General features: G+C 32.4%; 1 protein-coding gene across 1 annotated transcript; it reads left to right on the top strand.

Annotated features, from left to right (window-relative positions):
- Positions 1-9,373, top strand: LOC132286863 (pentatricopeptide repeat-containing protein At3g50420). The gene is given in 7 exon segments (XM_059789271.1): positions 1-556; positions 881-1,018; positions 1,170-1,473; positions 4,179-4,204; positions 5,225-7,562; positions 8,819-8,950; positions 9,039-9,373. Coding segments are annotated over 5 exon segments (2,934 nt in total). The 5' UTR covers positions 1-169; the 3' UTR covers positions 7,304-7,562; positions 8,819-8,950; positions 9,039-9,373.
- Positions 9,374-16,039: the final 6,666 nt, after the last annotated feature.

Genomic DNA, 16,039 nt, shown 5'->3' on the forward strand with positions numbered 1-16,039 from the left:
TTAATGAAAATTGCTTTAATTTTCAGAAAAAAAGACAAAAAAAAAAAAAAAACTTCGTGCACGACACATTATTGACTTCAAGACTTCCTCCTCCATTTTTATTTTTTCAGTAAACAACTATATATTCCAGGTATATATATATATAGTGAGGAACATAAGTGCAGAGAAGATGCAAAAAAAAATGGAGGTGGTGGGTGAGCAACAAAAGCACTTTGTGCTAGTACATGGTGCATGCCACGGAGCTTGGAGCTGGTACAAGGTAAAGTACCGGCTGGAGTCTGCCGGCCACCGCGTCACAGCCCTGGACCTATCAGCTTCCGGGGTCAACCCGAAGATACTAAATGAGGTCACAACTCTATCCCACTACACTCAACCGTTATTGGAGTTGATGGAATCAATTCCTAGTAAGGAAAGGGTTATACTTGTGGGACACAGCCTTGGTGGCTTGAACTTGGCTCTTGCCATGGACAAGTTCCCACAAAAGATTGCAGCCTCTGTCTTCGTAGCAGCCTTTATGCCCGATTCCACTCACGGTCCATCATATGTTTTGGATCAGGTACCACCTATATATATATATATATATATGTATGTATATAAACTGCTGCTAGATTTCTTGAATGCTATGTTTTGAAAATACCCCTAATTTTCTAATGGTTGGGATTTGGGCTATGAAACATTTCTTGAACTACTAATTATTCTGTATAGAAGAAATCAATTTCATGCAAACTCTATATGTACCATAAATATTAGATCTTAAAAATGAGTTACTCCGTTGTATATTGCTATCAATGATATATGTAATGATTTAGATGGTATGGTAATCACCCTTTTTTTTTTTTTTTTTTTTTTTTTTTTTTTGGTGTATGCGCTTTTTGAGAAGTATTCTGTCAGTATACCATCCGACAATTGGGTGGACACCAAGTTCGGAACGTATGGTGGTCCCGACGAGTCTCTAACGTCCATGTTTTTCGGTCCGGAGTTCTTGTCACTCAAACTCTACCAGCTATGCTCCACTGAGGTAATTCATCTCTCTCTCTTCTCTCTCTCTCTCTATACATATTTATGCAGCATAATTGTAATTTGACATGGTGATTTGGTGTAATTCATCTCTCTCTCTCTATACATATTTATGCAGCACAATTGTAATTTGACATAGTGTTTTGGTGTAGGATTTGGCATTAGCGAAATTGTTGGTAAGACCAAGTTCGTTGTTTATGGAAGATTTAGCAAAGGCAAACAATTTCACAAATGAAGGATACGGATCGGTTTCGCGAGTTTATGTAGTATGCAACGAGGATAAAGCAATACCGGAGAAATTCCAGCTGTGGATGATCGAAAACGACCCGGTTAAGGAGGTGAGAGAGATCAAAGACGCAGACCATATGCCTATGTTTTCAAAGCCAGACAAACTATGCAGTCATCTCTTAGAGATAGCTCATAAGTACACTTAGAAGTTGTCTGTGTTGGGGGTTTGTCTCAAAATAAATGTCTATTTTTTTTGAATTTTTATGAATGTTCTAAAATAAATGCATCATTTGAGATATTGATGTGTAAAAAAGTTGGAACTTTAATTTCTAAATTACTACTATTGTTTCCTATATAAGTGCTTTCTAAATTATTGTTCTTACATTATTCAAATTGACCAATGTAGATTTTTATATTTTAAATAGTTAAATTAGAAAATTTGAAACAAAGATACTCCCAAGGCTAATAAGTATCTTCTCTTGATGTAAAATTGATAAAAAAAATTTTTTTTTGACTCAGCCGACACAGAAAAATTGAAAAGATGGCCTCAGTATTGCTCTCCCGAATATTATTTTGTTAAATATTGTCTTCTCTCACATACTTTTCTGATCCGCCATCCCTCCCTGTCCACAATAATATCATTTGTATTATTGTACTTCTAATATTAGTAATTTAGTACCAATTTTCTCCTCTGCCACATCACGTACAGCTGATTTCCTTCTTTTGCCAGCTGGACTAGTGAAAAGACGACACTATAGCAAATTAGCAACAAAACAAAAGGACAATGATGATACAATATCGATCTAACTTTTTATTATTTTAATTTAAATAAAGTTTTAGATTGATCTCCTTTAATTAGTGGGGATAAAGTTTTGCTTATTACTCTCAACCAAATAATTTGTTGGGTGAACACTTCAAAATTTGATTTGGAACAAGAATTTTCAGTTCAAATATGACTTGAGTCGACCTAACTCTGATATTACTCCTAATTATGGGGAGCTTCTAAATTTAAAATCTTACACTATTAAATGGTATTGTATACCTAATCTTATGAGTCCAAACAAATTAGGTTAGGTTTGAGTTAGTGAGGTAAACTCAATCTAATTTGAATTGAATGGTTTAAAATTTTAATTACTATGTAATAATAAAACTTTTTTGGATTTCAATTGGATAATACTTTTTGTGCAAACAAATTTTGAATTTAAATGTCTCAAATAAATAAATAACCTAAAAATTATTTGTTTTTTTTTTAAAAAAATAAAAAAAGTTCTTTAAATCAAATTCATCTCAATGAACTCGGATTGAGTTTAAAATTAATTTATCCTTTTTTTTCTTTTTATTTTTTTTTTCCTAAATGGGTTTATATATATATATATATATAAAAGATTGAAAAATACAATTACAAGGGACACGTTTCTCCATTACATAGCGAAGAAGTGGAGTTAAATCCACAAAAACAAAAACTTCCAATTAAAATTTGAATAAAATAGAATACCAAAAATAAAATAAGAGAAGAGGCTTCTATAAAAAATTACTGTTCTTTGAAAAGGCCACTCTTCTATCATAAGCTCACAAACTGAGCTGCCGCAAATTCGAAATAGTCCCATTATCAACCCAGAAACAAAGCCAAATTACACCACGTCAAAAAGCATCATTAAGTCAGTCATTCCACTGAGAAGAATTGCAAAACTTCCCAAATAACATTATTTGCAGCAACTGAAGCTTGTTCCTTTGTTCCACCATACAATGATCTATTTCTCTCCATCCAATCTTCCAAATGAAAACACACAATATGCCTTTAAGGGTTTTGGAGTTAAGACATGCTGTCTGAACCTGTAACAACAGCCACTCCACGAACTGATTAAAACCTTGAAACCTCACAACTGGTATATGCAAGCTATCTGAAACATGCTGCCATACTTCCATAGCATAAGAACACTTACAAAACAGATAATCATTAGAATCTTCCTCCTTAAAACAATTGTGACAGATAGAACGGACCAGAGATTGAATCAATAGAATCTTTTCTTTTTACTGTCAATAAGACAAAGCCAAACAATTAGGGCCAACAAGCCTTCGCATTTGAGGTTCTTTATCTTGTTGGGCCACTCCGTTAGACTGAGGAGGAGGAATTCATATATGTAAAAAGACATATGAGATTGTGCAATTACTTTTTTTTTTTTTTTTTGGCAATTACTTATCTAACATTTTTAAAGTATTAGGTTTTCACCACTAATGCAGGCCCGGCCCTGACCCAAGGCGGTCGCCTAGGGCCTCAAAATTTATAGGCCCATGGATGATGGGCCACCAGAAAAAAAATAAATAAATAAAAATAAAAAATTAGAGCAAATCATTTCAGCCTCCCCAGTCGCCTCCATCTCTATTCTCGTTCTCAACTCTGAACTGGCCCTCTCTTTGTCTCTGCAACTGCAAAATACAAAATCTACAAGAATCAGAATTTCAAAACCCATATATTTCAGTTTATCTATCTGTCTGCAAGAATCAAAAGTTCAAAACCTATTACGGGCATATCATTTCAGATTGTTCAAAAAATCAAAACCCATATCTTTCACTTTCCATCGCCCGCTGTTCCAGTTCGGGTTCGCCGTTGGCAAGCTTCAGCCGCTGTCTCTCAACTCTCAAGCTTGCCCCCCTCTCTCTCTGCAACTGCTATCTTGTATGTATGGGTTTTTTTTTTTTTTTTTTTTTTTTTTTTTTTTTTTTTTTTTTTCTAAATCAATTAATCAAGGTCTTTAATTCTTGTTTTGCAAACTAAATCCTATTTGGTGAAATTTTTTATGATCTTTTTTATATAATTTTTTTATTTTATTTTATGAATTTTAGTTATAAATATTTGTGAAGATAATGACGGAAACAGGATCTCCCTTTGCAGGATTTGAGAGCCTAATTGGTAAAATTGGGTAGAACTTGAGTCTTGAACAAGCTGAAGGCCCTTATCGTGGATTATAATTTTTACAATTACAGCATCCGACGGTCCTACCATCTTTTAGAGTGCTTTCATCACTTCAGCCTGGTAAGTCATTTCTTCAATTAATATGGGCACCCAATTGTATATGAAACAAAGTACAATATAACGTAAAAAAATTTATTAATATATAAACAACAAAATTTTCATTTTTTTTTAGACTTTTGTGCTTTGAGCAAATTGGAGGAGCTTGATTTGTGTTTTAGTGTGAAGGGGCTGATTACAGTAAAAGGTATTATAGTGTCATGTTCATTGCATTGCATTTTGATTCTACATTTTATTTCAGCAAAACAAATATATATATATTTTAATTCTATAACTTCTATTTCTGCCTTTGTTTTTTGTTGTTGTTGTTGTTGTTGTCATTTATGTCTACAAGAAAATTTGAATCTGGGCATGAAAAAAAAAAAAAAAAGAAGAAGAGAGAAGAAAAATTGATTCAATCTCAAAAAGACGCTATTCATAAGTTTTTTAGGAACAATACACAAACAGAGAGTTTAGTTGAAGAATTGGTGAATGAAGAACATAGGTATGAAGAAAATCTTAATGAACATGGAGATTTAATGAATGAAAATAGGAATGAGAATCAAAATGAATAAAATGTGAATGAACTTGAAGATTTGGTAAATGAAGAATATATGAATGAGAATGATAATCTTCCTTTGAACATTAATGATCCAGGAAATTGGAAAAATATTGATAAAAAAATGAGAGATTTATTAGTCGAAAGAGGCCCTCCAAGAGATGCTAAACTTGAAAATTTTCCTAAGGATTCAAAAATTAGACATTTATTTTTGTGCGTGTGAAACTTTATGTATAAAGGGCCTCACATTAAAGTTAGCCTAGGGCCTCTCGAGATTTTTTCAATCTCAAGGCCGGCCCTGAATTATTGTCATATGCATACATGTGTTCTTCAAACTGCTTGGTTTTGGCAGGTAAGTTGTAGTCAGAGAACAAATTAGCCAGCGGTCTTTTATGCCACCATCGCATGAGGTCTCTTCCTTGGCAACATTCTTCATTCAAAAATGCACCTCCACAACCTCCCTCAGAAAAGCGCGCCAAATACACGCCCTCCTCCTAACCTCCACACCCACAATCTCACAGTCGTGGCCGTTTCTGTACAACAACCTCCTCTCCATGTACGAGCGATGTGGTTCCCTCGGCGACTGTCGTCTCGTGTTCGACAAAATGCCTCAACGAAACATTGTTTCTTTCAACGCACTCCTTGCGGCCTATTCTCGAAGTCCTCAGCATGCCTTTTTGGCCTTCGAATTGCTTACTCAATTGGAAGCCGAATACCTTAGGCCAAATGGCTCGACATTCACAAGCCTGTTGCGAGCATTTTCTTCGCTCAAAGATCAGTTGACAGGCTCGGTGTTGCATACCAAAGTCATGAAATTTGGATACTTGGGTGACATTCGTGTCCAAACATCTCTACTTGGGATGTACTCGAATTGTGGGGATTTGGAATCCGCGAGACAAGTTTTCCTACATATAGTTGACAAAGATGCGATGGCTTGGAATTCGATAATTTCTGGGTATATGAAAAATGGTAAGATTTTGGGTGGCCTTCATTGTTTTGGCAGCATGGTGAAAACTGGTGCCGTTCCTACACAATTCACGTATTCAATGGTGTTGAATGCATATAGCAGATTGGGAGATCATTCATCTGGAGAACTCATTCATGCCCAATTAATAGTATCTGGCACACCACCTGATTTGCCATTGCAGAATGCCCTCCTTGATATGTACTGCAATTGTGGTGACACCGAAATGGCACTTGGAGTTTTTAGTAGAATTGAGAATCCAGATTTAGTTTCATGGAACACTATGATAGCGGGGTATTCGGGGAACGGGGATGGAGAGAAAGCCATGGATATGTTTGTCCAATTAAGTCGGATGCCTTCTGCTACACCGGATGAATATACTTTTGTGGCCATCATTTCTGCAACAGAATCATTCCCGGCTTCTGACTATGGAAAATCATTTCACGCCCAAGTGAAGAAAGCAGGATTCGAGAGGAATGTCTATGTAGGAAGCGAGCTAGTGTCAATGTACTTCAACAATGGTGAAAGTGATTCTGCTCAAAAAGTTTTCAGTTCAATTCTGGAGAAGGATATTGTTCTCTGGACCGAAATGATTGTAGGTCATTCTAGAATGGGTGAAGGGGAGACTGGAATTAAGTTCTTCCATGGGATGTCACAAGAAGGCCAAAAGATTGACAGCTTTGTTCTTAGCAGTGCTTTGAGTGCATGTGCCGACCTTGCAACAAAGAAGCAAGGTGAGATGATTCACTGCCTGGCAGTAAAAACAGGATATGTTATTGAAATACCGGTTTGTGGCAGTCTGATAGATATGTACACCAAAACTGGGGATCTTCAAGCTGCCGAATGGATACTTTCCCAAGTTGCAAACCCTGATTTAAAGTGCTGGAATTCAATGCTTGGAGGATATGGTCACCATGGGAAGGCAGAAGAGGCATTGAAGGCTTTTGATGCGATTCTGAAACACAATCTAAGACCAGATCAAGTAACATTCATTTCTTTGCTTGCAGCTTGTAGCCACTGTGGCCTGGTCGACAAAGGAAGGTTCGTGTGGAATTATATGAAAGAATATGGCTTAAAACCGGGGCCTAAGCATTATTCTTGCATGGTAACTTTGTTAAGTCGAGCTGGACTACTGGAGGAGGCAGAGGAAATTATTCTCGATTCACCTTTTAGTGAAGATTACCTAGACTTATGGAGAACGTTATTAAGCTCGTGTGTTATTAAGAGAAATTTGATAATTGGTGTTCGTGCTGCTGAGCAAGTTTTAAGCATAGACGCAGAAGACAGTGCAACACATATATTACTTACCAATCTTTATGCTGCTGCTGGAAGATGGGATGTTGTCACAGAAATAAGGAGAAAAATAAGGGGACTGAAGCTGGACAAAGATCCAGGGCTAAGTTGGATCGAGGTCCTGAACAATATTCATGTTTTTTCTTCAGGTGACCAATCACACCCAAAGGTTAATGAAATGCAAGCTGAATTATGTAGATTACAAAAGAACATGATAAGATCTGAAGCATAGAACTCTTCTTGACACGGGGCTCTCGTACAAAGAATTCAGAGACTACTGACTAAGTGAGAAAGAAAGAGCTTGAGTTGGGTTCCATGGCCACATGTTCAAGGTAAAATGCAAGCTGAATTGTGTAGATTACAAAAGAACATGATAAGATCTGAAGCATATGACTCTTCTTGACACGGGGCTCTCGTACAAAGAATTCAGAGACTACAGACTAAGTGAGAAAGAAAGAGCTTGAGTTGGGTTCCATGGCCACATGTTCAAGGTAAAATCTTTTTGCTATGCTTGTGTCACCTCAACTTCGTATAAATTCAAAATATAAACAAATTGAATTTATCTATGAATCTTAAAGATACTCTTGCTCTCAAGAGGGAAAAAACTGATTGATGAACTCTAATATGCCAAAGACCAACGGGGGTTGTCCTAAGAGACCTCAACTGATGATGTGGAAAAATAAAATTAAAAAAAAAAACCAAAGAATCAAAGAGATTAATTGTCCTCTTCATGTGGCAGTTATGCATGCCACCCACAGTTTGATATTCAAAATTGAAGGGAAAATCTATGCTGATGAATTTTTTTGCTAGCATACATTCCCGAAATTTGAATTTATTCGTCTTTTATGTGAAAATTGGAAAATACATTCACAAAGCGCTCCAATTTCTGCTACATCCATTCATTCCTTGCATTTAAGCTAAATTCGTCTAGACTCCTTCCTGGACGAAGTCCCCATGCTTCAGATTAAGTGCTCAAACCCTTTGTTTTCAAATTTTTGTTTATATAATTTTATGTTCTCAAATGGACTAAAATACTAATATGTATAGAAAGGAAAAACTGCAGTGGGTAGAATTAAGGAGCCTTACTGCAATGGTAGTCAAAAATATCTTTTTTTTTTGGAAAACCAAATTAGCAAAATAATTACCTAGACTTAGAACGACACTGCACTAAATTTCCATACCATTTTTTTTTTATCTGGCTTCTTAGCAAACTGCCCAAAGCAAATTGTCCCAACTAAACCCAACTCCAAAACATCTCAGCAACTCTCTCACATTCTCCCTCTCTCACCCCATCTTTACTCTAGCATCAACCAGCAGAACTCACAGCCACTGACCTCCCAAACCACTGATGGTATCACTGAGATCAGTTAACAATCATTTGAATCTTACATCGCAATCCAAGAAATCGTATTGAGCAATTATTATAACAAGAAATCCATCAAAATCAAACAAAATCGATAATCAGTACAGATTTTCTTGAACCTCAGAGACTGGTGGCCTTAAAATTTACACAGCATTCCCAATTAGATCCACGGAAAAGTTGTTTCAAATATGCTTTTATGGTAGAACTGAAGTAATAAGCATTCTAAGAAAAATCAATTCATAATGATCACTTGGTTAATGGTTATTGTTGAACATGATTTCAAAGCATCCCGTCCAAAACTGGAATATCCTTACTGCACATATACCACTCGAAAAATATGCAGTCTGATTCTCATACTTCTACTATATGATTTCCTTTGAGCAGATATGGTGAGTATGTGCTTGAACCGAAACAGAATGCAGAGTGGATTTTGTGCTCTCTGTTGCTGAATTTGCAAACTGCAGTTTGCGCTATCATGCAAAAGGGCACCCTCCTACTGGCAATCTATAGAAGAAGGTAACTTCCACTCCCATTCCTCATGTGTTCATATGTATTATATCAGAGAATACTTATCAGGGAAAAAAAAAAAAATGTATTATATCAGAGAATGAAGCAAAGCAACAATATGACGAGTCCATATGGATGAAGGAGGAGACTTTGAAGAATAAAGAAGGGGCTAACCTGAATTGTTCACAATCTATCAATCCCAAATGTTGACACTGAACATTATTACTGGAAGATTGAGGCTTGTCATCGCAAAAGGACGTGAAGATGAGATGCTTTCTTTGTTCAATATTAACAAGGATTTAAGTTCAGTTGTTTGCTACCTACGACTGAACTGCATAATGTTGTAGGCTATGTGAATGCAGTTTGCAGCATTAACTCATAATACAATTTATATAAAAGGACATGAAGATTGTGGCTTCACACTTTTATTTAGTGCACAGTTCAAGCTCATCATCTAATAAGCATCATTTGACCATATTGTATCTGTGGACAATGCAGTTGGGCTCTCCAATATCTTGGGCCCATCCTTTCTGGCCCAATGAACACCTGTAAGCGCAGATAGTATTTTTTTTTCCCCGAGTTTTGGAAGTTCAATGGGTTGACACACTTAAGGGCCAAGCCCATTCTGACCCTCTCAGAAGCCCAAGATCCCAAAAGATAGCATTAATTGCCACTCAGCTCATTTTAGAAGAAATATTACTTGTTGACATCATTGAAACAAGAAAGAAGTGATAAGAGAGGAAAAGAAAAGCAAAGCCCCAAAGCAGGAGACATTCTTCCAAAAAGAGACCACCCTCTCTCTCTCTATTCATCACTCTTAAGTCAAAAGCCTACTTCCAACATTTTCCCTTTTATTAGGTAAACAACTCTTTCACCAGCACTTTTTTTTTTTTTTTTTTTCCCCAATTAGGACTTAGATCTCTTTTACTTTTTTAATTTTTTAATTTTTTAATTTTAATTTTTATAAGGAAGAGGATATACACCTAAGTGGATGACCTAATAATAGCAAAAACAGTTTACATTGACAATGCACAGTAGAAGAATATGGTATTATTAGTTAGACTTCAAGCAATTATTTTTAATTTGCGTCCTCTAGAATTCCAAGGAATGATGAAAAGCATTAAAGCATCACATTTCAGATATTGTTGACTGGTCAGTGATCATCACCCATATGCTAAAATGACTTTGCCTCCAAATTCATTTCCCACTTGCACCATAAGATCTTTGGGGAAATAATTTCTTTAGAATATGTAGTAGACATCACCACTACTTTAAATCAACTTTTTCTTTTTCTTTGTGGAAGTATTGAACTGAAAATGAATCTAATTTATTCAGAAAATGCTTTATTTGGAAGCTTGGAACAAACGGAGCCTTATGAATGAAGTTATTTCCCGGTGCATGTAAAATATAAAGTCTATTTTATTTATTATTTTATAAAAAAAATAAGATAATTTTAAACTTTTGAATTTGGGACAATCGAAGGTGGGGAATGTTTGAAGAAAGTAAAAACATCTGCTTTGCTTTTCAATTATAAAGTTCTTTGTTCAGAAATGAAAAGGGACTTATTTCTTTGACCTTCCAAGATGGAATATCTTTTGAAAAAAAAAAAAATCCCATTGATTTTATTTTGTTTTTGTTGACCAATTATATATGCAAAAACATCTTAGAGTTGTTTTAGGGGTAAAAGCAAACTATCAAAAGGCTCTATTTCTGTTTTTTGTTTGTGTGTGTGTGTGAGTGCATTTTTTCTTTTTTCTTTTTTCTTTTTTCTTTTTTCCTTCTTGATAATTAAAGTGAAGTAATATTAAACTAGAAAAATATAGAGGAATACACAAGTGGGCGAAGTATATAAATAAGCCAAAAAAAACTAAAGGAAGCCAAACCTAGAGCACAATCACAAGGCAAGATATAGACATGTGATGGCACCCTGTATATTTAGCCAAGAAAAAACCAACCACAAGAAAATGCAAATGAGACAAATCTAATCAATTCGGATCAGAGGAAAACTATAGCAGACATGGACCAGACATAAATAAAACAAAATTTTGGAAAAACAATAAATATAAAAATAACTTCACTAAAATTAAGTTTAATAACTTACCTCTTCCTATAATATGTAAAAAAATATATACACACTAACTTTTCGTCAGATTGTGAAATCTGATATAGACTCTCAACTAAATTTCCAATGTCCTAGCTTAGGTTAAAAAAGTCTCTTTGGAGGTTTTGGGTAATGATATATATATATATATATATATAATATCTTCAATCATATCATTTCACATCCGTATAAACAAAAACAAAACTCATATGCATAAAGAAGTAGATAAGCGTCAACTTCTTTGATTTGAAGTGATGCAGAAGATGTATTTGTATTAATTAGTAGTTTACAAACAACCGTAGCTATCAGTTGCATGTCAATTAGGACTTACTATAATATATAACAATGCCATATTATATAATTGTATATACACAAAAACAATACATACATACATATATATATATATATATATATATATAAACACACACACACTAATTGGTGTATATATGTTAAAAATATGATACTATATACTTTGAAGTTTTCAGCAAGTTTGACGATTGACATTGTTTATTGACATTGTTTATTCTTGTTGACAAGTAAGTGACAACTAATGAGGCACTGGGAACAAAGATGCTGATATTGAACAACGTATTCTATATTCTCTTTATTTTGTCCTGACCTTGATATATATATATATTGGAAAGAATAAGTTGAACGTTTCAATATATCGATTCAAAGTTCAATATATAGTCACATTATGATGTTGGAAAGCAAACCCTTCTCAAACTCCCACTCAGTGTTTTTTTTTTTTCTTCCAAAAATGTCAAACTTAGAATAGTTGGATGTATATATATGGAGTTGCCGAGCAATGAAGTAATTATACTTGTAATAAAATGACAAATGAAATATGTCATAAGAAGTTGTAGACTTTATGAATGAATGCCAAAAACGAAAGAGAAAAATAGGGGGAAATTAATTTATTTAGCTCTGATCATTTTTTTTTTCTCCACCTCTTTTTAGCTTAATTAATACAGAGCAATCAGTATAATAAAAGATAAAGTGCAGACAATATATATATATATATATATATATATATATATATATATATATATATATCTGTATGTCGTATACAAAATGTGCAAATAGATCTTTAGGTGTTACCAAAAAAAAAAAAAAAAAACTCTACATTTTTCAAATTTAGCAAATAAGAATATTTTGTTAATTTGAAAACTGAAATACCTAAAATGCCCTTTATAAAAATAAAAATAAAAATAAAAATAAAAAACACTCAAATATTATAAAACAATTTGTACATTCTTTTATGACATATTTCCTTTGACATTTTATTACAAGTATAATTACTTCATTGCTTGTCAACTCCATATTATACAACCAACTATTATAAGTTTGACATTTTGAAAGAAAAAAAAAAAATGCACCTCTTGAAGGTTTGGCAAAAGATACTAAGATGAAACTTACCTGTTTTTTGGACAAAGACACCCCTTTACATGAGATATTAACCAAATTACCCTTTGACCGTTTAAGAGACTTTTTTAACTTTACAATTTAATAAATTGGACCAATCTACCCTCATGAACAATTTATGCATAAAAAAAAAAGTAACAAAAGAAAAAAACTTCATATTGTTCACTTTTTTTTTGTTATTTACTTTATAAATGTCCCAAACTTCTTAAAAATGTAGACGTCCAAAATGATTTTTTGATCCAATACATATATTTTAAATAAATTATATTTTGTTATTACTTTTTTTCTTTTTCTTTTTTATTTTTAAATTAAAATACTTAATTCTTTCATCTAAAAAAATTAAACCAATCTCTTTTCCTTAAAAATAAAAAATATGGTACCAGTATAACTTTATGCATCTTAAATTATATATAAAATATTATGCATTTTCCAACATAAAAGGGAAAAAAATAATAATAAAACAAAGGGAAAAAATAATAATAAAACAAAGGCATGCATAAAGTTAAGATGAATAAAGTTATACTGGCACCTATTTTCTTTTATGTTAGAAAATGCATAATAACAAAAAAAAAAAAAAAAAAAAAAGTGAACAATATAAAGTTTTTTTTTTAATTTTTTTTATGCATAAATTATTCATAAAGATAGATTGGTCCAATTTATTAAATTTTGAAGTTAAAAAAGTCTCATAAATAATCAAAGGGTAATTTGATCAATTTTTCATATAAATGGGTGTCTTTGTCCATTTTTAAATCTTCAAGGGGTGTCGTCCAAAAAACAGGTAAGTTTTTTATGAGTGTCCTTTTGGCAAACCTTAGGGGGTGTGGCTGTACTTTACCCTCCTTTTAAATATTAAGAATTTATATGCACAAACTAAAAAGGAATAGTATTTTTTTGCAAATTTTTTATATAGCAAAGTATTTTTACATGTTGCCTTGTAATAAATGACTCTAATTAAACTTATCATCCATGTAACTCATATACTTCTAAAGCGCTTCTTGTTTTTGCTTTGCTTAGTATAATTTTTATCTCTTAATCACCCCACCCCATCCCAAAAAAAGATATATAATACATAAATAAAGTATTTGGTAACTTTTCCAATTTCAAAATTAAATTAAATAAAAAATATGGCACATGAAATCAAGAAATGACAAAATTGGAGAAATATAAATATATATATATATATGATTGGTTTATATGTAGGGGTGACAATTCGAGTTCGTAAGTCGTAATTGTGTTACATCGATGTAAGGGTATTATAGTAAACAGATAAATTCAAACCCGATCCATTTAACAATCGTACCAAGAACTCTCAACACTAATCCGACCTGTTTATTAAACAGCTAAATGTGTTAACCCATTTAATAATTTGTTTATCAAAATGAGACATTTAATATTTAATAAAAAATAAACAATAGAAAATAGAAATTTTTTGTCACAATTAACTCAATTATTCAAAATAAGAAGAAAATTCATAAGGCGTAGACAATATTTATGTTGAATTGACTTAACTATCCATAATAATTGAGTTTAAACAGATAACATATTATATAAGTCATATTTACTATTATAACATGTTAAGTTAAACGGGTCATAAACAAATTATATGAGATAAACTTATTAATTTTAACCCAATACAACTAAATAAACAAATTAATCGTGTCAACTCACTTAAAATTTAAATTTACTTATCTCATATTATGTTTGAATCACAGATCCTATAATAATTTGCTACCCTTGTCGATGTATCCCCGCACAAGCAAATTAAATACTTGTAGTGGTCTCCTCCGTGCTTTGTTTGGACCAAGTCAGCTTACCCATCTTCTAGGCTTGAGTGGTCCATATTTGACACACTTTTTAACACCTTTTTGAATGCGAGCACTAAAATTGGACGAGGCTGTTCCACACACAAATCATATGGTAAACCAACACGAGTTTTGAAATTTGATAAAGTCAATGCATCAAACCAAAATATCCTCGAGATTCGTGCATCAATTGTTTTTGGGTTTGACCTACTTCTATAGCTACTATTTCTAAAGATTATTTTTCACATGTGAAATTCTTAAAACCAACTACATTCATTTTACACTACTATTAACTATTAAGTCAATTGTAAAAAACAAAATTAGCATATGGGTAATGACAAAAAAAAAAAATTACCATATGGGTTTGATTATTTATCTTTTCTACTAGTGGTATTTTATTCATTCACTCTCATGTAAAATTGAATTGTCCGTCCAAAACAAAGTTTTAATTGTAATTGGCCTTTTCCTTTTGGGGCAGTTTTTAGGGTCTTGTGCCCTTGTCCGGCTATCCAGGAAAAGGGAATCCAAAGGAGCAGTCGACCCCACAACACAACCCACACACACGCACACACGCACACACAGATTTTTAGAGGATTTTAATCAATTAAGAAGTGGCATAAGATATGTTTGAAATTCAATTGGCTGATAATTACAGGGAAAAAAAATGGCTGATAATTAAAGTATTGCCCCAAAAAAAAAAAAAAAAAAAAAAATGTAATTAACCATTTAGTCAAATTAATTATTATTATTATTATTATTTTCAACTTGGCCAACTCAATGGAATCATCACATGTTATGTGATGCTTCTACATTTTTTTTTTTTTTTTTTTGTCTTGAAAATTACTTTTTTATTTGGGTTTTGTCAATTGACTTTAATGAAAACATGATTAAGTTATAAGATTTTTTTTTTCATAAATTATACTAAGATAATGGGTGTCTTCAAATGTTTGGTGTTTTCGAAATAATTAATATATAAATAAATTATATTTTATTAATTGTATTTTAATCTTATATTTCTTATGATATTTTAAATTTTAACAATATTTTTGTTATTGTGATTGTTAAATATTTGACTATAATATAAAAAAAATTATATAATTTATCTTAAATTTTTTTAAGATTATTATTATTTTTTTAAATATATATATTGGAGCACCTCGAACTCACCCCAACCATGACGGAGCACCTTGAATCAGGTTTGGAGAAAGATTTTCATTGGTTGGATGGGTTTGAAAAATGAGTGCTTGTCCCGAACATGCCTAGTTGACATCCCTATTAATGATACATTTTCTATCTTTCAAAGTGAATGTGAGAGTTTGTGTCCCTTAGATGAAAATAAAAAAGAAATGTTTGGTGTTTCCATTTTGAAAGAAAACAAGGGATGCCACTATTTCTTCTATAGAAAATCTGATAAAACATAGGAAGGAAATGAGATTGACTTTCCAATAAATTTTTAAGTTAATAATTCATCATTAAATTCTAAAACAAGGACATTTTCAAAATTAGTACTGTAAGAATAATTAATTAATTAATTTGTTTAAAAAATTAACAAATAATATACCGTAATAATGTTATAGTGATAGATAGCTTGTTTTTTAAAACTAGAAATTAACAAGATATCATAATCTTAATTTTAAAACCAAAAATAAAAATGAGATGGGAGCATCTGCAATATTAAATATCAAACTGAAAACAGGAAGAAATATTAAAATCAGAAACAAATCTAAGGACATCTCAATATATGTGTTATACTTGCATCAAAAGCCAATA

The sequence above is a fragment of the Cornus florida genome, unplaced genomic scaffold, assembly GCF_030987335.1.
Source record: "Cornus florida cultivar Cherokee Brave unplaced genomic scaffold, ASM3098733v1 CherokeeBrave_3.0.0_Hap2_Chr11, whole genome shotgun sequence".
Taxonomy (NCBI): domain Eukaryota; kingdom Viridiplantae; phylum Streptophyta; class Magnoliopsida; order Cornales; family Cornaceae; genus Cornus; species Cornus florida.